Below are 25161 nucleotides of genomic sequence, written 5' to 3' on the forward strand. Positions count from 1 at the left end.
TTTCCCGGAAAATTTCCCCGGGAGATTGGGTGTTACTATTTCATAATACAGGAATATTTTCGAGCATCATAGAGAAGCAATTATTATTTAATACAGCTATTTGTGCAAGTGTTCTACGATTTGTAAGCAACTGCCTTTTGTATAAAAATTGTATAAATTTATTATAGGAGAATCCATTAGCACGGGATGCTGCATTAATCCGAGTAATCCACAAACGACGAAAATCTCTCTTCCGCTTAATTCTATCTCGGTGAGCGGAAACTAAAGCTCTCATTTTCTGTTGGTTAGCAGTCCTAAAAAGTTTTGAATGGGCTCCTCGAGAGCCTGATACAAATGCAAGAATCTTTTTTCGACGTTTTTTTGCGATATGCCCACGTTTAACTCTGGTCATTGAAGTTGATTCTTCATAGAAGACTAATCTCTTTTTTGATCAATCATTTTTTAAGTAATATAAAACTGATTTTTCTAATGTATAAAATATACGACTCCAATGGCTTTTGCTACTCTAACCTTCCCAACCATAATTCCTTTCAGTTAGGCACCTTCCAAGTAGGCAGGGGATTGGACCTTGCATTTAAGTAATCAAAATAATCTATATACATATATATTATTATTTTCTTTTTCTCTTATGGATTTCTTCGTTTCTATGGTTATTTCTCTAACGGTAAGGTCCTCTCTATACGCCGGAGCCCTAAGATATGAGATGAGTATTTGGTAACTTGTATATTTTACCATCTCTAGCTCTACTCTTCCCCCCCGAATTACAAAGACTCTAAAGATTTATAGATACAGTAACGACATCTGTTTGTGAGAGTTCGCAAGATAGCTGACCTTTTGTCCGTTCTCGCAGCAATATAAACATAATCTTTATGTTTTTTTAAATTACTTTTTTTCCTCGCTCAATGGATTGATGACCATTCGCTACCAATGAGGAAGTGCTTTTCATCCTACGTAAAGGTGATTGGATTTGCATCAATTTAAACCATAAATTTCATTTTCCCCGGTACAAGGAAACTGATAGATCTGTACTTTTTCACAGAAGAAAACTATTGTTCAATTTCCTGGTCCGTTTCAGCTTCTGATCCAAACGAGTCGCACATACACCCTAGCGCATACTCCCTTCCGTTGAGGACATCCTCGAAGAGCAGGAGATTTTTTTCTTTTTCTTATCGGCTGTCTCGCATTTCTAATAAGTTGTTGAATAGTCGGCACTTTAATTCTATTTAGCGTTACTGGTTTAGACTATATCTAAACCATTATTAACTTCCGTATTGGATTCATACATACGTTTAATGGTAGCATCTTTAGTCAGAATGCTTTATTATGACATTAAGTTTTTCCGTACAGGTTCTATATTACCATTAGAAACAACGAATAGAGTGGTCATATAAAATATTATGTCCTATCTAACAAACTCAAAATTATTCTTCTGTTGCAATCTAAGCAGCAAATGATGAATGTCTTTTTCTTCAATTAAAATGCGCAAGCAACAGAAAAAGACCCATAAATATTTCTTATTTTCTTTAAAAATAAAAAGAAAAAATTATAAAAGTGACTCGTTATATCAATAACGAGATTCTTTAAAAGCGCTTTTTCGGTGAGAAGAATGGGATGATAACAACGGGACCAATCCCGGACCTACCGACAGAACTCATAATGGAAAAAAAAAAAACCAAGGGTTTTTATTCTTCTCTTAGCAGATGAAGAAGATCTCGAAAATAATACTATGCTGTCCAATCCCAAAAAAAGAATATGAGATTGGACAGCTTTTTTTTCGCTTTAATAATAAAAAATTGATTTATTCAATATTTATTGTATTCAATATATTTGTCTATTTGTATTTAATAAATAAATAGACAAATCAAATAATGAAGAATTATGTAAAGATTTTTCTATTTAATTTCATAATAGATAGAGAGTAGACAAAAAAAAATCATGAAGGATTATTATAACATCCAATTTGTCCTGTAAATTAGAATTTGTATAATACCTATACAGCTTCTTATTTCTTCGGAAGAAGAAGATGATATGTAGCTTTTTTGATGTATGTAAATAAGTAAGTAAGTAAGTATGTAAGTAAGTATGTAATGAGCTTGAATTTAACGAACATTCCAAAAGTTCCATATCTGGTGGACAGGAAAAGAAAAAAAGGAGAAAAAGGAGAAAAAGGAGAAAAAGGAGAAAAAGGAGAAAAAGGAGAAAAAGGAGAAAAAGGAGAAAAAGGAGAAGACTACCAAAACGAAGAAGAAGACCAAAACCCAGAAGACTACCAAAACGAAGAAGAAGACCAAAACGAAGAAGAAGACCAAAACCCAGAAGAAGACCAAAACCCAGAAGAAGACCAAAACGAAGAAGAAGACCAAAACCCAGAAGAATACCAAAACCCAGAAGAAGAAAAACCAAACCCAGAAGAAAAAAAACCAAACCCAGAAGAAAACCCAAACCCAGAAGAAAAAAAACCAAACCCAGAAGAAAAAAAACCAAAAGAACAAAAACTCCAAGAAGAGGAAATGTGGGTGGAAATATATTACAGACTCTTTTTTGGAGGATACCTTTTTTTAGCTAGAGCGCTAGAAAAACAACCTGCTGACCAAATAATGAAATGCATGATTTATTTAAATCAAGAAGATAAAACAAAAGACTTCATGTTTTTTATTTCCTGTCGAGGTGGAGGAATGCTACAGGGAATAGCTGTTTATGATGTTATGCAATTCGTAACAGGGGAGGTATATACAGCAGGCTTCGGGTTAAATGCTTCAATGGGAGCTTTCCTTCTACACGGGGGGGCGTTTACTAAACGAGTATTAAGCGAAAACGGTCGTATGATGATTCATCAACCTCATATGTCTCCTTATGATCGTCGTCGCCACGACGAATCCGGCTCCGATGCAGAGTTTATGAACCTATTGCGGACTTATATTTTGGAAACTTATATAAGAAGGACAAGGCAAGAACCCGAACTAATTGAATGTCTCTTAGAAAGAGATATTTTTCTGGAACCAGAGGACGCAAAAGGTGTTTGTCTTATCGATGAAATAGGCGCAGAAGGAATGGCAAATCTATGGTCTTTTTATGTCAATTATCATGACCATAAAAATGACCATAAAAATGACCATAAAATGGGTTCTGGCAATGATGATATCTATGATGATATCTATAAAATTGGTCAGGACAATGATTATAGTGAGGATAATCATCAAATTGGTCAGGACAATGATTATAGTGAGGATAACTATCAAATTGGTCATGATGATGACTATGAAATTGGTCATGATGATGACCATGAAATTGGTCATGACAATGATGAAAGTTTTCATCATCATCGTAAAGACCCCAAGGATCGTGAGTATCCTACTAGGCCTTCCTGGCCTGAGCAGCCTTTATCCCCTCAAAAGTTAGTTATGGGTTTCGGAGCAGAAGGATTTGAACCTACGACCTCCACCATCCCCAAGTGGCACGCTACCAAACTGCGCCATACTCCGTTATAATGACCAACATCGAAGTTGGGACAACTAGGCTATTTTTGTTATTAGCAGTCTCGCAAACAAGGATAGTCGAATATAGGTCAGATAGAATATATTAGATATATGAGAAAAAAAGCCGCCATGGTGAAATTGGTAGACACGCTGTTCTTAGGCAGCAGCGCTAGAGCATCTCGGTTCGAATCCGAGTGGCGGCATTATTGTTTAATAAAATACTATAGTTTAGTATCCCTTCCATATCTAATATCTATAGATATCTATTATATATGGAGTACCTATATAATAAATGACTATCATTGTTCGATCTATGTCAATATGATTTATTACATATCAATCGATTTTATCTTTTTCTTACGAAACGAATCCTATATTAAAATGAAAAAATAAATGGGTTTATTATGATATTTATAACTCTAGAACATATATCAGCTCATGTCTCTTTTTCTCTTACTTTTGTGATTACTCTTATTTATTCGGGAACCTTAATTTATAAAAGTGAAAAACTAAGTAATTCAGGAGGAAAGGGCATGATAGTGACGTGTATTTGTATAACGGGAGTATTAGTTTCCCGTTCGCTCTATTCGGGGCATTTACCGTTAAGTAATTTGTATGAGTCATTCATGTTCCTTTCATGGACTTCCTCCATGATTCATATAGTTATACAAATACGGGGCCAGTATGCTTGGTGGTTAGGTGCAATCACCGCGCCAAGTGCTATGTTAACTCATGGTTTTGCTACTTTAGGTCTTCCGGATAAAATGCAAGAATCTGCAATGTTAGTACCTGCTTTACAATCTCATTGGTTAATGATGCATGTAAGTATGATATTGCTCAGTTATGCAACTCTTTTATGTGGATCCCTATCATCCATATCTTTATTGGTCATTGCGTCCCAAATAAATCAAAAGATTTTTCTTAATGTGAAAAATTCTTTTTTCTTCAATAAAAATTGGTATTCACACGACCAAGAAAAAAAAGAATTGAAACAGACTTTTTACCTTTCACTTAGAAATTATCGTAAATGGGTGTTTACTAACCAATTAGATCAATTAAGTTATCGTACTATTAGTCTAGGATTTTCTCTTTTAACTATAGGTATACTTTCCGGGGCAGTATGGGCCAACGAAGCATGGGGATCTTATTGGAGCTGGGATCCAAAAGAAACTTGGGCATTAATAACTTGGATTCTATTTGCAATATATTTACATACTAGAATAAACAGGGGTTGGAAAGGACAAAAACCGGCGATTGTTGCTTCTGTAGGATTTATTCTAGTTTGGACATGTTATTTAGGCGTTGATTTATTGGGAATAGGCTTACACAGCTATGGCTGGTTGCTTTAGTAACTTACTAAAGCAACCAGCCATATAACTGATTTTTACCTTCTTGAAGACTTCCAATATTCAACTATAGTCGCAAAAATTTGATATGCCTTTAAAACTTTTGTAATCAAAGAAAAAAACTTCATCCAACGACTGAAACGTCTAGGTTTTTCTAGCTTAGCTAATAGCCCGTCTATTATATCTCTTAGGAAACTTAGAAAATTGACGAGTTTCACTCTAATTTCATTTATAAGGTTTGTTAGAAACCTCATAAAGTTGATACGTTGAGTTTCCAACTTATTTATGAGCGGATCTATCAATTTTCTCAGTTTCTTTTTAAGCGTATTTAGAAATCTTTTCAATTTAAGTTTAAGTTTAGAAAAAAGTTCTCTCATTGATTTGATAATAAAATCTTTAAGCGAACTTATCCGCTTGATAAGAAAAGCTCTAAGTTTAGAAAAGAGTTCTCTCATTGATTTGATAATAAAATCTTTAAGCGAACTTATCCGTTTGATAAGAAAAGCTCTAAGTTTAGACAAAAGTGAACCTATCCATCCCCTAATAGAATCTCTAAGCGAACTTATTATTTTTCTGAGTATCGTAAGAAGCTCATTGTACGGGGAGGGGTCAGAAGGAAGGGACGAACTTATGCTGCAAAAAGAGTCTTCTTTTTTATGCTTTACTTCATTTAGAGCTTCGTTTTGTCCAGCAACCGGCGACTGTTTCGTACCCAATAAACTTTTGGCATGATTTCCAAATTTTTTAACAATCTCTCTTATCGAAATAAAACTGTGCTTTAGCCTTAGAAAATACAAATTACTTTGAATATGTTCCCAATGATCTATTTTAGGATACATGCGTACCCTCAACATAGCAGATCGACTACCATTATTGGTATTCCACCAAAATCTATTCATGCAAATAAGATCTTCGAATCGATAACGAGGCCAAAGAAAACGTCTTATCTTTTGCCTTGTATCTACGATCAGATGTTCGTTTTTTTTCATTAGACCTTGGTCATTTGGTATCTCTTGACTACTTAATCTTACACTCTCACCCAAATGGTTTTCCAGATTCAAAAGATTCAAAATTCGAAATTCTCTGCGACGTCTTGGAAGAAAAAGATCTTCGAAAATGAAAGAACTTGAAATCTTTTCATTTGTTCTTCGTCGTTGAGATCTATCAAAAAGATTGACATTAATCTTTTTCTTCTTTAGTTTGAATAAAAGACTTGCAATTTTATATACAAAGAATCGGTCATCAAAGTACCCCGGTACAAGTGGAATAGATCTTCGGGTTCTCTCGCAAAAAATTCTACATATATCATTATGTTTCGGGAAGACACTTTTGAGATAGAATATAGTATCCAATAATTCGAAGTCAAGATCTCCGTTTTCGACATATGGAAAAACTACGTTAGCTACCGCAGTTTTGCTGCCTAATTTTTTCTTATCAAAAAAACGAATCACATGTCTGAACTTGGAAAACCAAGGAGTTAGCGGCAGTTTTTCGAGCTCGAATTTCATTGTCCAAGTATAAATATTTTTGGCCATTTCCCGATAGGCTAATTTGTCTTTTTCTAATTGTGGTTCCACTACTTCTTCTCCCCTAAGTTTCATCTCCTCCTTTAACTCTTTCTCCCTTGCAAGGCGTTTTGCCTCCCGTTGGAAGCGTTTCTGTTCTTTCAGATATTCAGTTTTGGCAGTTGTGAAATCTATCTCTTGTTCATCGGCTTTCTTGGGTTTGGGTTTGGTCTTGGTTTTGGAAGGTTCGTCTACTTCGTATGTCTCATCCAATTTTGATTTAACCCAGTCCCATGCTTTCTTATCACCCTCTGACGCTTTATTAGCATCTTGTCTCAAAAAAATCTCCTTTATTGCTATTCGGACTTCTTCGCTTTCTCTATTGATTTCATCAATATTTATTTTTGGATGATAAATATTACAGAAGTCTCGAACTAGAAAATCTCTCGATTTTTTTGATCTTTTCGAATTCGAAGATTTACGTTTCCGACTTAATGCCATCAATTTACGTCTCCTCTCTTCTCTTTTTTTCTCTTTTTCTTTTTCGGCAGCTATTTTTGCTAGTTGTCTAGCTCTCTGTTCCTTGAGAAATCTTTTCTTTGCTTCCCGCCTTCTTTGCTTCTTATTTATTTCATCTTCTGCTTTGAATGCGCTTTTCAATCTATCGACTTCTTCTGGAGAAGTGGCCGCCTCTAATTTTTTGCGCCGTGTTTCTCTTATTTGAAGTCTCTCCTCTTTTCGTTTTCTTCGGGCCTCCTTAATTGCTTGTTTAGCCGCGGCTTTTCTTTGCCTTTCCTCTTCTTTCTTTCGAAGACTTTCTATAACGAAAGCATCAACATCAAAATCTTTTGGTATTTGGATTTCTCGAAATTTCCACATGTGTTTAATCTGTCTTCTTATGATATTCGGAGGAAAAACGTCACCAAGTTTGTTTGCATTTTTGATTTTTTTTCTAATATCTGGGAACAACCAGAATTGGAATTTGTAATATCGACTTTTCTTGTAATAGTTTTTTTTAGTTGCCGCGCAAAATTTATCGACAGTCATCTTTTTCTTTTTGGGTTTGGAAGAATCACAATTCTTTTTTTTCTTTTTGGAAGAAAAAAACTTTTTCCAAGAAGAATCATTTTTCTTCTTCTTCCTCTTCTTCTTCTTCTTGCAAAAACCGGGATTTTGAAAATTAGTAATAGCTTGATAATCCGGTTCCGGTATATATTGAATTGCGGGTCCATGATTATTCTCTTTCATATGATCCAGATAACTATATGCCAAAATATCATATCTGTGACGTTTGATCCGGTTCTTAAGTCGTGCCATAAAAGTGGCAAAGCGCTTCTCTCCCAAAAACGATGCAAATTCAGTCCATCCCAACCGGTTGCCAATAACATGTTTACGTTTTTTATTTCTGTGTGGAGCTATTCTGTAGCCAGCACACCATTTTAACCATTGCTTCCAATGGTTAATCGTTAACTCTCCAGGATGCTTGCAATCCAATATTCCTTGTGAGCCCAAAAATTCTTTCACATTTTTTTTTATAAAAGGGGACGATGCTCTTGATTCTATCAGATCTTTGACATATAACCCTTTCATATTTCTTATTTCTTTCCATATTTGATGAAAAACGTACGCTTGGGAAATTTCTTTTCCTTGGCATTTGGATTCGACGTTTTTGCTAATTGGATGATTGCTATTGAATAGTTTTTTAATTGTTTCAAAACTTCTACTCAATTGCATGCAAAATTCCAAATTTGAATCGATCATATTGAACATACTTATTTTGAGATCAATAAGGAGCAATTTCACCCTAAAATGAATAACTTTCATAAAAAACGGCAATTTCTTCCTGATGAAGCGAAGACTTTTCTTTTGTAAACACGAACGCCAAATTTTGATTTGAACCCACTCTTTTTTCAATTTGGATTTTATGTTAGGAGAAGGTTGATCCATTCTCTGTTTAAAATCAGCTTTCAATTTATTATAAATATCTAGATTGAAGCGATACTCCTCATTCATTTGGTTGATTCGATCATTCATTGTGATTGTCCAATCATCTGGATCTGGAAGATCCAAATTTTGTTCCATCTGAATTGAAAATGGTTCATCTTCTACTATTTCTAAAGAAAATTGAATATTAGACGTAGGCCTAGTCCGAATAGTTTTTATTTCTTTCCTAGTATATAGGTTGATTTTTTGATGAAACTTTTCATTTATCGCGTTTACCGTCTCTTCTATTTCTTTTAGAAATTTTACTATCTTTTGTATTTCATTTTGTATTTCATTTTGTATTTCATTTATCAATTCGCAGATAGAATTTATCAATTCGCGGATAGGTTCGATAATAGGTTTTGCCCGATCGGACGTATAATTCCAAATGCATTTGCCAATAGGTTCCCAAAAAGAAGGTACGTTTGGTGGATTACCAAAAGGTGATTCAATTTCTGTACCATAGATAGTTAAGTATCCTGTTGTTTTTTTTTCAGTCTCAACAGAATTAGGTTCATGCCAAGGTTTTAAGCGAAAAGGATATAAAATCTTGATTTGAATACCTTCTTTGATGTAATCTTTTAGGAACTTTTTCGGGACATCCGAGTCCGTCAATTCATATCCATCATAATTACATTTGAGATATGATTCCTTTTCCATGATTTTACAATCTTGCTCCCATTCGGAAACTTGAAACAGTAAAATACGACCAATATTTTTAGCCATTATCAAAGTAGGCAAATACAATCGTTTCCTTAAATACGTATGAGTAAACAAGAGAGCAGCTCTGACATAGTGAACCACTTCCCCGTCGAAGGTTTGCTGTGTTCGGCGGCGACGATCTTCTTTTCGTCTTTCGCGTCTTTCCAAAAATTGTTCGCGAATTCTTAAGGATCTCGGAGTTCTTCTCTTTTTTTCGTCCTTCTTAGGCACAGGTTTGTGATGTGATGACTTTTGAGTCATTGATTTTAGTCTCCCGAAAAGAATCGACTCTGGTCTCGGTATCCAATGGTTGATTGCTGAAACTTTTCGTCGTTGAAAACGGACAGCTCCTTTTACCAAATCTCGACGAAAATCTCCTTCATAAGGATAACTAAAGACGTATATATCTTTGGATACAAGATCCTCTTCTTCATCCCCCCCATTGTCCGCTTCTTCTTGTTCAAGAGTTTCTTCTTCAAGATCTTTTTGTTTTAAAGGTTTAAACAACCCTTTTTTTGTTGTTTCTAAGGCCTCATTCTTTAGTTCTTCCTCCTCTTCTTTCTTCTCTTCTTCCGTTTCCTTGAGCTTCTCAAGGGGCTTTATAATTATTAACTGCCGAGCTTTTTTTGGGCGAACTTCGAGACAATCTTTGACAGCCATAGGGTCGTGAACTCCAGATACTAGGGTAGAGGGCAATTTAGGAACAACAAACCTGTTAAAATCTCGAATTCGAGGTTCGTAATCATCAAGACGGGTTTTTTCCTGTTCTATTAATTTGCTATAAAGAACATAAAGTTCATGAAAATCTGCGAAATCCCTCATATCTTGCTCAGATTGTTCTTTTTCAAAGAAATATTCATCAAGATGAATATTTGATTTATCGCTCTTATGTTCTTTATCCTTAGTATGTTCCTTATTAGAAGAAGGTGGATCCTCTTCTAAAATATCTGCGAAATCCTTCAGAATATCCTTCTCTGATATTTCAATATCCATAGATAATCGATAGTTTGATAATTCGTCCGAATTAATCAAAAAAAGTCGCTCATAAAGCAAAGCCTGCTCGGTAGGAAGAACACTAAGAAGCAATTCCCATTTGGTACCCGTAGTTTCAAGAAAAATATGCAACAAATAATTTGTTAACAATTTTTTCTCACAAGAAGCAATGTCTTTTTCTATTCTTTCCTTTAAAGGCGCCGGGACCAATGTGTTGAAAACATATTCTAATGAAGAGAAATTTTTAGGATAAATTTGATCATATTTCTTCTTTAAGTCCTCCAAAGTAGATTCATCTAACCATTTTCTTCTGTTCTGTTCTTCTAATAAGACCATACGAATTTTATCTATCCACCATTTTGAAATAAGTTTGATTCGCGGTTGAACGATTCTTTCTTTATTTTCTGGTCGAATTAAAGAAAATCGAAGAAGTCGGTTGGTAGAATCATCGTTCTTATTGGTGGAATCATGGTTCTTAGTGGTAGAACCCTGGTTCTTAGATTCTGACAGTTTCTCTTTTTGCTCTTTCAAGTATTCCTCCGAATAAAGCATCCAAGGCGACTTAAATTGAAATTGATTCATTGACCCACGGAATGGCCCGCTAAGTAAAGGATCATCAACTTCTGAAAGACGCTTTTTATCTTTTGTTTTTTTAAATCTGATTCTCTTTTCAAGAATTTTGACAATAGGAGATCCATTGCTTAGAGCTCTCACCCTATTTTCAAGCTCTTCGCCTAAAGAAGTTTTCCTCTCCCATTTTTTTTCTATCCATTCATCAAGGTGATCCTGATTTGAATCAAGACTTTGATCACCCAAGTTTGCCATTTTGGCAAAAAAAGAGATACTTGGCGGAGCTGTGAAAGAAATTTTTTGATGGCCATCACTGAGACAAACATCAAAGAAATATTCAGCAACTTGGCTCCTCACAGGGCCACGCAGAATATAATCTCCTATACTCACGTATCGAAGGGGGTCGTTAAACCGATTAGAATCCAACACTATTAATGGCCACCTTTTGATTATAAAAGGTAATATTTTTTTTTTGTCAGCATGCAATTTCAATTGATCAGATAAAAAATTCACTAGCGGGCTAAAAGAAGAAGGCAAAGGAATGGACGGCTTCTTAACATTCTCCTCATTTTTTTGAATATTAATAGGGGTCTTAGGCGGTGTCTTAGGCTTGTGTTTCTTATGTTTTTTTTTTTTGTTAGATTTACCGCTAAAAGAGCCTTTCTTACCAGATAAGTCTAATGATAGTTCTTCAAGTTCTTCTCGAGGACCGTGAATGAACGTCCTTGAATCGTTCCATTTTGTAGCAACGAGAAAAGGATTCCTCCCGCAGCATGCCACCATGGCATAGCCGAAGAAAATAATTTGAAAACTGAAGGCGAAAAATTCTCCCCTTCTATCCCTTTTTAAGGGAACATCATTTTCCACCCGTGAACAAAAAATTTTCGTCATTTTTACAAAAAGAATTTGTCCGCTCAACCATCCGGCTGCGGTACTCAGCAGAAATAAAAAGTTTCCGCTATATCTGAATAGCATCAGATTGATTAATCGGGTATAGATAGATTTACCGAAAAGGGCGGGGTTTAGCAGTTGTAAAGCGACTCCAATAAAGAATTCTACTGCCGGATTTTGAAGCCAAGGGTGTTTCCGAAAAAAAGCTCTTTGAAAAATAACAAAAAATAAAACGGGAAAAAGCATGGTTGTCATCAAATGGGGTTTCCAAATACTCGCATAAATAGGCGCTACGTATATGGATGAGAAGACCACCAGTTGTGCCACAAAAGAACCACTAAGAATCAAATTCCCTGCAGGAACAATTTTTCTGTTGTCGATGACTTTGTTTTGAATTAACAAAGATCGAATAAAATACATCTGGGCCGGGCCAATTGGCAATGTTGCTAAAAAACCATAATAAACTCCAAATAATAGAACCGGAGTGGATCTTTCAACCCACGGTATGATGTAATTAAGCATAGTCTCTTTTCCTCCTGCCGTTAGACTATATTAGTTATTTATCATTCATGAGACTATGATTTTAACGTTATTAACATAACATTCGGATCATTTTTTTATTTAATATGACAATTTTTCTATAGAATTAGATTACTAACCTATTTCTATTTCATGGAATATTTAGAAACTGTCTTAGATAGATCATTAGATAACACTCCAAATCTATATACAGAGATTAACGACAACATCGAATCTACTCCGTAACTGTATTACATAGATCAATATATTACCATAGATCATTTTTTGTATATGATAGCACTATAAGTATATGGTTACTTATCTCATATATGTGTCCTACCTGCCGAATCTTCTTCTATAAGTATATCATTACTTTACTAAGTATTATAAGTATATCATTACTTTACTAAGTATTATAAGTATATCATTACTTTACTAAGTATTATAAGTTTACTAAGTATTATAAGTATATCATTACTTTACTAAGTATTATAAGTATATCATTACTTATCTTATATATGTGTCCTACCTGCCGAATCTCCTTAATTAAGGGCTATTAAAATATAATCACGGTGATTCTCAATCTTATGTTATGTTAATCAAGATATCCAAAATTGACTATTGACTTATTAATAGAAAATAAAACATATTTCTAAAGGTGCCGTTCAACCATTTCATTTAATAAGCTAAACATAATATTCTATCCGATCCACTTTCTCTTCCACTATTGAACTAAACTCACTTTATTATATCACAAAACAATGATATTGTGTTGTCAAACCGATCCACTTTCTCTTCCGCTATTGAACTCAACTCACTCTATTATATGACGAAACAATGAAATTGTCAAGTATTTTATGAAATAAAATCAAATATTCGATGAAATTATTATATGACTGAAATAAAATCAAATATTCGATGAAATTATTATATGACGAAACAATGAAATTGTCAAGTATTTTATGAAATAAAATCAAATATTCGATGAAATATTATCAGCTTCTTGAATGCCTTGATGGTGGAATGGTAGACACGCGACACTCAAAATGTCGTGCTAAACAGCGTGGAGGTTCGAGTCCTCTTCAAGGCATACATATTCAATATTTCATTTAATAGTTATATTAGACATTATAATTAATGGCAATTGAATGAGTAATTCAATTGCCATTGTTCAAAAAATCAAGTCGAATTAATCGAGAGTACTACTATTAAACTATATCAATTCGATTTTATTTTTTGGAAAAGTTTTAAAGACAAAATTCGGACCGATCAAATTTGAACAAAATGAATGAAAGATCTAGGCTTTTTTTTTGTTATTTAATCCTTCCGCCAATAAACAATCAATGGCATTCGTAGAAAGCCATTTTGTTTTTAATAATGTATCGATCATTTGTTTAAATAACATTCTATTAGAGAAGAATAAATTTGATAAATATTCATAACTTTCGGATAGAGTTTTATAAGTAAGAGATTCATTAGATAATAAATCTATATTTTCCCTTTCTCCCTTGAGCAAACGTTGTTTAAATTTATCATCCCGTGTTTTTTCACGGAACCAACGTTCACTTATCACCGATTGGGGATAAGGTAATACACGTTTCAATCGGGTACCAATTTCTTGAAAGCGTTTGAAATTTTCAAAATTTTCTTTTTCTTCCATTTTAATATTAAGAGGTAAATCGTCATCATTAGTCTGAATTTTGATTCCTAGGGCTATTTTTCTCACCTTTTTACGCTTTAGAATAGACTTTAACGTTTTTTTAATACTGATATTTAGCTCTCTTGTTGAAGAATAAGTAAGATAAATGCTCTTCACAAGTTCTTTAGAAGCAAAAAGTTCTCTTTGTTCAAAAGAAGAGTGCTTATTTAAAAAGCGAATACTCACGGGATCCCAAAGAAATCGACGAGCTAGACAGATTACTGGTGCATTTAAAGGTTTATACTCCATTGCATACTCTTCTGTGTCAAATTGATATATTCCCATCCTTTGAAACTTTTTGTATAGTAATTTTGCTTCCCAGAAAGCAGCTGTCTTTCTTTCTATAATATCGTCCTTCCCAGCATAAAGAGGCCGGAAGTCGGGGCCAGACATTAGAAATTTCTTCCAATATAAGCTAGAAAGACGGGTCGGTCTTTCTTGAAACCCTCCAAACAGGTGAAGATAATCCAATAATGGATTTTCTATTGTTATATCTTTTATATGCTCAAATCGATTGCTGCGAATAAAACTAAAACGCCAGGTCCTAGAATCACAAACTATAGGAGTTTCGTCCTCTTTTCCGTAGGAATTTCTTAATTCTTTAGATAAAACGATTTTATCTAGTATAGAAGATAATCCTTTTTGCATCATATCTTTTTTGAACTGAGGAGCAATTGTTATGTAATCAGAATTGCCCCGATATATTGCCAACGATGGAAATTCTTCCAGAAGACCCTGTAAGAGACTCGAAGCTAGAATGAAATCATTTTCAATGAAAGGATCAAAAGGATTATTCCAATTCTCTCTATTTGATTCCGATAAAAACCAACAATCTTGCGCTACTGATCCGGCCAAGCAACCCAAAATATGATAGAATACGGTGAACTCTTTCGCAACTGTTCCGGCAATTGAAGGTTCTAAATACCATTGATGCAAATAGTTTGCCCTTCGACCCTCGAAATCTAGATTAAGCCTTAGAGAATTTTTTAAATACGTTAGTTTATTCTGTATAATGGCTTTTCCTATCTTATAAGGAAGTCCTTGAAAAAATTCACTGAACTTCAGATTATAATTACAAGGACCCCAATTTGATCTATACAAAGCTACTCCAATTATATCATTGTCTATAGCTGAAGTATTTTGGCTCATGCTAATTAGAAATATTTCATCAGCAAGTTTTGCTAGATCTTGCGTAGTAAAGCCTTTGGTAGTTAACCCAAATTCATCATAGCAGTTCCATTCTTTTTTCAAGTAGAGCCCTTTGTTACGTAAAAGCAAAGGAAATTCTTTTTCTCGATATGGGGCAGGCAACTTTTTAGTATTGATAAATGTATCGAATCTTCGTTTACTACGAGGAGGACTTATTAGAACTGGATCAATTTTTTTTGGAATATCAGTTGAGGCAATAACAACAATATTTTGTTTGATGGTGGTTTCTTTTTCACCATCAATCGGATTATATGGATCCCCAAGGAGTTCTACCAATAATGCAATAAGATAAAAGTAATCATTCAGTTCATGAATGCTTGGAATCCATATGACGCAAGGAGACATCAATTTTGCCAATTTGAGTGCAAATACGAATTGGATTACTCTTCTCGCAAAATACTCTGGAGGGTTAGGATTCAAAAATCGATCATACAAAAACTTATGAGGTTTTTTATCATAGTACTCCTTCTCAGCTACGTCTTTTGGCCTGCCTGACCAGCCGAGAGACCTGAGGATATTTTCATGCTCAAGGTATGATTGTTTAGCTGAAGATGTATACTCGGGTTCATAGCGAGACAGAAGTTTTTGCTGCCTCAAAAAACTTTTAGGAGATATTCTTATTAAAGGTAAATAAGAATCTGCTGCCAAATTTTTAGCCAAGTAGGATCGTCCAGTTTCCTTAGGCCCTATCAATAAAATTCGATTCGAAAAGGACGGTACTGGGTAGAGTGGGTAAAATCTAACGTGGTCATATAAGAATGAGCGAATTGGGATGGAAGTCATCTTCTGATAAAAAGCAGCGAAGATCGGTATTTCTGCTAAAAACAATGAATTTAATTCGGAATTCATTAAGCCTATTCTATGAGTTAGGCCTCTCTGAATAAATTCAGCTAAATATCGAAAGTAAAGAAGTCCTGGCTGTTCTTTTTTTTCAAATTCATGAAATAAACCAATAGGGGGGGTTAATTTCGATTCAAATTGAGAGATTCTTTCTTGTAGTAAAAACAATCGATTTTCTCTCAAAAGAAAGTCATCCACTTCAAATTCGTACAAAATTGTTTTTATAAGTGAGTGATATTTCCGGCATTCTCGAAAACGCCGCCGCAACCATTTAATATTTTTGACATACCAAATTTTCAATAGTAGCGATAATCCTATATCATCAGGATCCGAGTCCAGCTCGATATAGTCCACAAATGTAAGCCAAGAACCATACCAATTTAAATTAGAAAAATTTCTAAGCCTTTTATAAGATCTAATCATTTCTCCTACTCTCTCAAAGCAGTAGGAATTATACTGCAAAACTCTGATGAGATAGAAGTTCCTATAGAACTTAATCAACAATAAAGGAATTCTGGAGGAAATATAAAAGAAAAACCCAATTAAGATATAAAGAAAAATATCATATTCCCGAACATTATGTGTATATTTCCATACATCAAATGATATTGATAGATCCTTTCCCTTAAGTACTCCTCTAAATACTTCGTCATTTGTTTCTTGCAATATTTTGTCAATATTCCAGCGGGATAACATAAGATTGAATATAGGGAGAATTTGATCATTCAATATCGGGAGAATTTGATTATTTAATATAGGGAGAATTTTATCATTTAATATTATGAGAATTTGATCATTCAATATTGTGATAATTTGATCAATTTTATCTCTAAATTCCCACTTTAGAACTTTCCAAAATTTATGATAAAGTGCCCACAAAATATTCAAATTGTGATTCCAATTTTGCCTAATATTGCCCGGGATTGATACCAACTGATTAATATTATTTATTGGTATTTCTGGTATTTCTATTTCCGAAAAAAGAGTAAAAAACAGATTTTTAGTATATTTCCACCCTGTGGAAGTAAAAAACCACAACCATGACTTATGTGTTTGAAACAAACCCCATTTCTCAAAAAGAATATTTCTTTTTATTTGATCAAAAAGAATATTTATTTGATTTTGATTAAAAGAAATTATTCCAAAACACTTTAGTTTTGAAAATACTAACTTTAGTTTTTCTTTGTCAAAAAAGTCACCTATGGATTTGAATTCCATAAACTCACCTATGGCTTCGTCTTCCATAAAGTCACCTATAGTTTTGTCTTCTATTATATCTCTTTCTGTTGAACTATATTTTGCTTTTTCTGCAAATTGATTCATTCGCAAAGATATTTCGGACAATAGATCATCTTGATAAGATTGAGTTTGAATAAGATCTATGTTTGAACTAAAACTATTTTGAGAATACTGGCTAGAGGTCTTTTCTTCTAAATCTGAACTATTTAAAAAAGGATAGCAAGAGTTTTTGTCAAAATTGACAATTTGTAGGCTTATTAAAGGAGTTTTAGAAATATCTTCAATCGAGAAATTAATATTTCTACGAATAATAGAATTCAATTTATCAAAGAAATTAGACGATTTATGCAAATCATGAATTAGCACTTTGTCACATAAATATTTATCCAATAATATATTAACTTGTGACTTTATGAGTGAGATAGTTTCTTTCTCTGAGTACACAGCTCTCATTTCGTTAATAGACGAAGAAACCAGATTGTTAGGAATGAAAACTAAATTTAATAATTGTCCATATGTTACATTCTTATTTTTGATATGAATCCTTCCCATGTAAGAAGCCAATCTTTTTTTATAAAAAAGACGAGGACGGTGTAAATAATCTAAAAATTCAAAGGTATTTGCTTTGTGAAAAGAAGCTCTCAATGAATTTTGATTAGAGAGTTTTAAAGGATTCAACCAATTGTCTTGATTATCAAATATTTCCGAAAGACCCGCATTATTAAATAGTTCCAATAATTCCATGTAATTTTTTCCATTATCAAAGACGTCAATAATAAATTCAATTATCGGTTTTTTCTCATTTAATGTTTGTTTGGATTCAAGATTAGGAATTGATTTAGATTTTGTGCCATTTTCATTAAGCTTGTCCCAAACATTTTCATTAATCTTGGCCCAGAGAATCTTCGAAGGATTCATATTCTCCGAGATAAACTTATTAATTCCAGTATAATGAAATTCATTGGGATCCCCAAACCAACCCCAATGTTGAATAGTCGATAATTCAATTGGATCTAACACTCTCTTTTTAAAATTGTTTTGTTTGGAAATGGACAAGAGATATTCTAATCTTTGTTGAAAGTATTCGATCTTTTTGGATAATACAAAAGTGTTTAAAAAATTTGGATTTCTAATCTGAACAGGTCGAAAAATAGGGCGATCCAAACATTCTTTCTGACACATTATCCAACTTGATGAATGCTGGTTAATTGCATCTTGCGTTACATTATTCAAATTGCGACTTAATGTTTTGAGAAAATAGATGAATTCCAAATAGTATTTATTCTTATTCAATACTTTCTGTAATTCTAAATAGTCTCTTTGTAATTCCATATAGTATTTATGGAATTCCACATAGAAATATCCAAAATAATTATGTAATTCCAAATAGTATTCATCCAATACTTTTTGTGATTCCAATTTATTCTTATTCACTACTTTCTGTAACTCCAAAGAGTATTTATGGAATACCAAAGAGTATTCATCCAATACTTTTTGTGATTCCAATTTATTCTTATTCACTACTTTCTGTAACTCCAAAGAGTATTTATGGAATACCAAAGAGTATTTAGTCAATAATTCCAAATAGTATTCATGAAATACCAAAGAGTATTTATGGAATGCCTTATCTAATTCTAAATAGTATTTATTCAATACTTTCTGTAATTCCAAATAGTATTCATGAAATACCAAAGAGTATTTATGGAATGCCTTATCTAATTCTAAATAGTATTTATTCAATACTTTCTGTAATTCCAAATAGTATTTATTCTTATTCAATACTTTCTGTAATTCCAAAGAGTATTTTTGTAATTCCAAATAGTATTTATTCTTATTCAATACTTTCTGTAATTCCAAAGAGTATTTTTGTAATTTCAAATAGTATTTATTCGTATTCAATACTTTCTGTAATTCCAAAGAGTATTTTTGTAATTTCAAATAGTATTTATTCGTATTCAATACTTTCTGTAATTCCAAAGAGTATTTATTCTTATTCAATACTTTCTGTAATTCCAAAGAGTATCTTTGTAATTCCATATAGTATTTATGTAATTCCATATAGTATTTATGGTATTCCAAAAAATAATACTTCTGGAACGATTCTAAATCCTTTAATACAAAATCTTTTAAGAAATATTCATTCAACTCAGATTTTGATACAACAGGTGCCAATACGTTCTTCAAGAAATCGAATCTCATAAATGCTTTTTCAATTTCAACATGCTCGTTAGCTTGAATCTTGTATCTACTCAATATTTTATTAAATATTAGTTGTTTAGTGTTATCATCTTCTGATGTTTTCTTTTTTTCAAAAATATTGAGTACCCGAAGGAAAGAATCATGCGTTAATTCATCTCTGGAATTGAAGAAGTAATTGAAGGACTTCAATAGAGTCTGGTTGAATAAATGTAATTCGTTCACACGATCATCGATATCTAGGTCAATTTCATCATTAGGGTAATAGAGATTAGGCTTAGTTATTGATAGAGTAAATTGGTCTGTTATTTTAAGAACAAATTTTTTGAATTGGAAATCATCGTTTAATGCTAATTGTTCTTTATTTTGATCACAGGATGAGGGAGATCTTGAAGATAAATTCGATTTCATAAATCGAATACAATTGAATTGGTTTATAGAGTCTTTTCTTATGTTGCATTCGCGATCTGGTAAAATATCATAATTGACAGAAGGATTTTGAATCAATTTTTTAACCTTCCATAGATCAACAATTCTATTCTTTTCTAATCCCCTGAAATATTCAAAAGCATCTTGTCGCCCTTTCAACAATTTGAATTTTTCACTCGGTTTATTGCTATAATTAATACTTATACATGATTCATCTATTAACAAAGGATCAAACAACGTTTGAAAAACTTCCGTCTCTGAAAAGGGAAAAGATTCTCTTGCTTGATCTGATTCTTCTTGTAATATTTTTTCTTGTTGTGCAAAATGAAATTTTGCTTTTGTCTCCTTATGGAGTTTCCTTAGTCTTCGTAGACTTTCTCTGCATGTTTCGACTTCTTCAATTTTTCGTTCTCTTTGCTTCTTTTTTTCTTGTTCTGGTTCTGAAGAACGAGCAAATTCTTCTTCTGCTTGAACTAGTCCAACTTCTAGTTGTTCGAGTCTGTTTTCTGCTTCCTCCATAATTTTGTTTCGCTCAAGACAAAGTAATGACTCCTGCCATTCATAAAGGTTTTCAGGTTTTGTTTCAGATTTCCAATATTCTGGAATTGAATTAAAAGATGAATCAATCTCCCATTCGATGCCATTAGATTCCTTCTCCAAAAGGCTTTCCCAACTTGTTGTTTCTTGCTTCTCTGATATTCTATCATTTTTCTGATTCAGATTTGTTTTAGAACTGGATAAAATCCAAACATGTTCTTTTGGATTGAGCAAGCAACGTTGATATCTCCTTCGGACTTTTCGCGAAAAAATAAAACGATGCGGAACGAGCAACAAATTTTCCTTTCTAGCTCTAACTCCAAAATGTTGTACAGCCGGAGCCGGAAATATCTTCATCAAATTATATTTTGATGATTTGTTTCTTTCAATTAATCGAATATTCAAAAAATAGAAAAGTAATGGTAATGCTATTACCATTACAGCTTTTATTACTTGACCTTTTAAGATAAATATACGTATATCCCGTATAAGTAATGTACTAAGAATCCGAAAATCAAAAAGCTTAACAACACTTTCTCGACCAGAAAATATTTGACTTAGCAATCTCACCAAATTGGATTCGTTCCATGGAACGAATATATCCATCATGTAATCTTTAAATTTCGACTGAACGCTAAAGAACCAAACTATTTCTCGGTTTTTTCCGATAGGGTCCGTAGACCACGAATTTTCATGTTTTCCCATATATTATTTGTTTATTATTTTGTAAGATAATATAGTGTAATTATTACTTATTAAATTGAATTATAATAAGAAAGAGGTAGTCAGTGCAAGTTATTCAACTATTGTATTACTTATTAAATTGAATTATTTATAATAAGAAAGAGGTAGTCAGTGCAAGTTATTCAACTATTGTACAATTTGTCAAAAAAAAGTTTCTTGTTATTTCTATAAAAGAGAAATAGAATTGAATTGGTTACCATATTGATTATAATGAAATAACTTTACCATAGCATCCATGGCTGAATGGTAAAAGCACCCAACTCATAATTGGGAAGTCGCGGGTTCAATTCCTGCTGGATGCATAATAAACAGTTATTGCACTCTGTTTTTTAGATGAAAGAATCGCAGCAAGGTTATCTCGATTCAATTCAGTATGGAGATTAGATTATCTCCATCCCTGTTTTGTAATTCTTAACTTCTATTGAAAAGAGAAGTTAAGAATTACAAATATTTTATTTAACACATGTTTGAACGACTTTTTCTCAGATAGAAACATCTATATTTTGTTTTGGTACAAAATGAACAAATTCTATATTATAACCAGTATTATAACCAAAATGAACTTCTAATTGAATGATCAAGTTGATTTTGTAATTAGAAGTTCATCTGATAATTTAAGCCTAGCCTATTCCCTGTGATTTTAAGAATATGAATATAAGGGCAATTCTTCCTTTTTTTTTTACACCTAGTGAAAATTATATTACAAAAAATATCAATCTCTAAAATAATGTATCCTGGGCAATTGCAACAATTGGATTCATTATTATTCCCAATAAAGTAGATGCTATTACAGATATAATCATACTAACTTCGATATAATTTTTTGAGATTGAAGAAGATAATCTATAATTTTGCACGTAGGGAGTTATTTCTTTGTTTCTTTCAGTCATTAATAACTTAATTATTTTAAGATAATAATATATGGAAATAGCACTCATAAAGAGTCCTATTGAAACCAATAAATAGGAGCCTGCTTGCCACCCACACCAGAATAGATAAAGTTTTCCAAAAAAACCTGCTAATGGAGGAATCCCTCCTAGCGATAGCAGACATAAAGATAAAGACAAAGCTGAAAAAGGGTCTTTCGCGTATAATCCTGCATAATCCCGAATGTTATCTGTTCCTGTACGTAGACTGAATAATATAATACAAGCAAAAGTTCCTAAATTCATAAAAATATAGAGTAGCATATAAGTTATCACACTTGCATATCCGTTATTTGGGTCTTTATCAATTATTCCAATAAGGATATATCCAATTTGACCTATCGATGAATATGCAAGCATACGTTTTATACTTGTTTGAGTAATAGCAATTAAATTTCCTAATATCATGCTAAGAATAGCTGATATTTCCAAAAGAAGATGCCATTCGTTCAATGAAAAATAAAAAATAATATCGAAAATTCTAGTGACTAAAGCTGAAGCAGCTACTTTTGAAATAACAGAAATAAAAGCAACGACTGGAGTGGGGGAGTTAGAGTCGAAAAGAGGAATTCTCCCTTCTCTCATTCAGAACCGTGCATGAGACTTTCTTCTCGCACGGCTCCTAAGTGATAAAAAAATTTGCAGAATCATTTGATTCTCTTTTTTTTATTACCTTCCTCGTGTATGTATAAGATTGAATATATTCGATTGATATAAAGAATAACTAATCCTTAACTTCGCGAGGAATCCTTACTCAGTGGTTATTATAGTATGCAATATAGTATATAAATTGTAAATCATTCATTTTTCTTATTTTTTTGTTTTTTTTAAGTTCAGTTATGAAAGAGTTAAAAATAAAGTGAAAAATAAAAAATAAAACCATCTGATTTAAATCGTTCTGAATAGTCATGAGATGCTCATCTTAGGGTAATCTTTTTGTCGACGGATGCCTTCTTTTTTACACTCGTAGTTTCTGAAGAATGAAAACTTACTATGTAGCATCTACGTTAAGAATAAAAGTACACGTCAATCTGACCCTAAAAACTACCCGTAATAATTCATTTGTAAAAGTTATTTATTGTATGGGGGTGGTGTTATTTATTGTATGGGGGTGGTGTAGTGTGTTAATTCAATCAAACAATTGAGTTTGTTTCTTACTTTGCTTTACCTTAATTCAATTCAAATTTTTGGTAAAAGTGATGTCTTAGTCCAAGTGGGAATAACAATCTTTTTTTCACATGTCTATAGAGTTTTTATAAATAGAAACAAACATCTCTAAAAAAGATATTGTATGTAATAATTTATCAAACGAATCGCACTCCTTCATATACATCGGGGGTCCATTGATGAAAAGGAACTAAAGAAAGTTTGAATGCAATTCCTACCGTTACAGATAGAAGTGCAATCCAAATTCCTGGAGAGTTATACATTTGTGTATTTATAAGACCATTGGCTATTTCTTGAATTTCAATCTCACCTCCAGATAGACCATATAGCCAAGAAAGACCATAAGCAAGAATGGAAGAACTTGTTCCACCCATAAGTAAATATTTCATAATAGCCTCATTAGACCGAACATCTCTTTTGGTATATCCAGATAATAGATAAGAACATAGACTTAAACATTCTAAAGATACGAAGATAGTTGTTAAATCATTAGCACCACATAAAAACATTCCTCCTAGAGTAGCTGTTAATATGAATAACAAAAACTCTGTTACAGCCATTTCTGTACATTGAATGTATTCCACGGATAGAGGAATACACAAAGTGGAACATAATAAAATGAGAAACCGAAATATTTTATTAAAATTGTTTGTTTGTAAATTGCCAAAAAAACTAATCGTGGGTTCTTCTCTCCATTGAAATAACAAAAAAGTTATGCTTAGCACTAAACTTGTTAAAGAGATGAAATAAAACCAAGTTGTCTTTTTCTGATCAAAAATGACATCGATTACTAGAAGAAGAAATAGGCCGAAAATCAGGATGCATTCTGGGAAAATGGAACTTCCATAGAAGAGAAGCAAATGAAATTCTTTCATAAAAATGATTTTAAGGTATAAAAAATGCATTTTTCATTTTGTCCGGATCATTAGTTACTAACTTCAATTAATATTCGAGCAACATTTTATTTAAAATCTCCTTATTATACATTATATCTATGATTTATTTTTCATTCTTCTTTTCCTTTCGTTTTCGTTCCAATAAAATTTGTATCAATTTTTTTGTATCAATTTTTAGAAAGTAAGTTTTCTTTTATTGATCAAAATGGGATATTTTATTGATCAAAATGGGATAGATCTGTGGATCTATTTATACTAATTAGTGGATTAACGGTAATGCGCAAAAGCTTTATTAGATTCTGCCATTTTATGAATCTCTTCCTTCTTGCGTATAGCATTGCCTTTCTCTCTGGCAGCATCCATTATTTCGTAACTTAATTTGAATTGCATATTTGGACCAGAACGTTTTCGGGATGACTCTAATAACCAACGAATCGCAAGTATTTTTCCTTCTTTCTCTTTTATTTCAATGGGAACTTGATAAGTGGATCCACTTACACGTTTTGATTTTACTATCAATTTGGGAGTTAATTTGTCTATTGCTTGACGTAGAACAATTAGTGGATTTTTCTCTGTTTTTTGTTGAATCTTTTCTAGAGATTGATAAAAAATTCGATAAGCTAATGATTTTTTTCCGTTCTTAAGAATACGGTTAACGACCATGTTAACTAATCGATTATGATAGATCGGATCAAATTTATCAATTTTATTTTCTACAGTACTTTGGCGTGACATGAGTGTGAAAAAGGTTCATAAATTTATTTCATAAAGACTAATCATTACTTATTTCGGCTTTTTAACTCCATATTGTAGGGTAGATCTCTAAAGGTATCAAAGATCTCCCTCCAAACCGTACATACGACTTTCGCCGGATACGGCTTTCCACATGATTCTATTTGCATATATAGAAGATATTCATTCTTATGCATAGAATTATGTTTACTCATTCTCAATTGAGTATCCGTTTCCTTTCTTTTGCTATGATTAGAAATCTTGTATTTTCTATATCTATACGATTAGGTCCTTAGGTTTAAAACAGAGTATAAAAAAGGAAAAGGTGTTTTAAATCAATGCTATTTGAATTGAGTCTGCTCCAAAAAAGTCAAGACATTTCCAATTTTATGTTAACACACACTAAGTAAGGGAAAACTTATAAAATGAATTAAATATTAAACCTTAGACATATATTATCCTTATTGTTTTAGCCTGCTCTAGTCCCCTTAGAAAACGTTCGTTATTGGGTTAGCCATATACTTTACATGTTTTTAGCAATTGACATGGCATCATCATAAAA

General features: G+C 32.6%; 8 protein-coding genes and 4 non-coding genes across 12 annotated transcripts in view. All coding sequences in view use genetic code 11, as the record gives it.

The window, feature by feature from the left end:
- Positions 1–40: 40 nt before the first annotated feature.
- rpl20 (ribosomal protein L20) lies at positions 41–391 on the bottom strand. Its single transcript has one exon. It carries the CDS (start codon positions 389–391, stop codon positions 41–43), a length of 351 nt encoding a protein of 116 aa, YP_009117442.1.
- Positions 392–1098: 707 nt separating this feature from the next.
- On the bottom strand, positions 1099–1212 carry rps12 (ribosomal protein S12; one part of a trans-spliced gene, as the record gives it). Coding sequence (YP_009117408.1) covers positions 1099–1212 — 114 coding nt within the window.
- Positions 1213–2510: 1298 nt separating this feature from the next.
- On the top strand, positions 2511–3050 carry clpP (ATP-dependent Clp protease proteolytic subunit). Its single transcript is given in 1 exon segment — positions 2511–3050. A coding segment is annotated over 1 exon segment (540 nt).
- Positions 3051–3408: 358 nt separating this feature from the next.
- On the bottom strand, positions 3409–3482 carry trnP-GGG (tRNA-Pro). Its single transcript has one exon. It is a non-coding gene; the product is annotated as a tRNA-Pro (tRNA).
- A 117-nt stretch (positions 3483–3599) lies between these two features.
- Positions 3600–3679, top strand: trnL-UAG. Its single transcript has one exon. It is a non-coding gene; the product is annotated as a tRNA-Leu (tRNA).
- A 201-nt stretch (positions 3680–3880) lies between these two features.
- ccsA (cytochrome c heme attachment protein) lies at positions 3881–4825 on the top strand. Its single transcript has one exon. The coding sequence runs from the start codon at positions 3881–3883 to the stop codon at positions 4823–4825; it is 945 nt and encodes a 314-aa protein (YP_009117444.1).
- A 35-nt stretch (positions 4826–4860) lies between these two features.
- On the bottom strand, positions 4861–11988 carry ycf1 (hypothetical chloroplast RF1). The gene has a single exon. It carries the CDS (start codon positions 11986–11988, stop codon positions 4861–4863), a length of 7128 nt encoding a protein of 2375 aa, YP_009117445.1.
- Positions 11989–12994: 1006 nt separating this feature from the next.
- On the top strand, positions 12995–13075 carry trnL-CAA. The gene has a single exon. It is a non-coding gene; the product is annotated as a tRNA-Leu (tRNA).
- Positions 13076–13282: 207 nt separating this feature from the next.
- Positions 13283–20839, bottom strand: ycf2 (hypothetical chloroplast RF2). Its single transcript has one exon. It carries the CDS (start codon positions 20837–20839, stop codon positions 13283–13285), a length of 7557 nt encoding a protein of 2518 aa, YP_009117446.1.
- A 268-nt stretch (positions 20840–21107) lies between these two features.
- On the top strand, positions 21108–21180 carry trnI-CAU. The gene has a single exon. It is a non-coding gene; the product is annotated as a tRNA-Ile (tRNA).
- A 417-nt stretch (positions 21181–21597) lies between these two features.
- ndhB (NADH-plastoquinone oxidoreductase subunit 2) lies at positions 21598–23846 on the bottom strand. Its single transcript has 2 exons — positions 23124–23846; positions 21598–22353 (listed from the first exon to the last, which is right to left on the bottom strand). The coding sequence occupies exons 1-2, from the start codon at positions 23844–23846 to the stop codon at positions 21598–21600; spliced, it is 1479 nt and encodes a 492-aa protein (YP_009117447.1).
- Positions 23847–24134: 288 nt separating this feature from the next.
- Positions 24135–24602, bottom strand: rps7 (ribosomal protein S7). The gene has a single exon. The coding sequence runs from the start codon at positions 24600–24602 to the stop codon at positions 24135–24137; it is 468 nt and encodes a 155-aa protein (YP_009117448.1).
- Positions 24603–24650: 48 nt separating this feature from the next.
- Positions 24651–25161, bottom strand: rps12 (ribosomal protein S12; one part of a trans-spliced gene, as the record gives it; the window's edge cuts it). Coding sequence (YP_009117408.1) covers positions 24651–24676 — 26 coding nt within the window.

Source organism: Cupressus sempervirens, plastid (genome assembly GCF_028749045.1).
Source record: "Cupressus sempervirens plastid, complete genome".
NCBI lineage: Eukaryota > Viridiplantae > Streptophyta > Pinopsida > Cupressales > Cupressaceae > Cupressus > Cupressus sempervirens.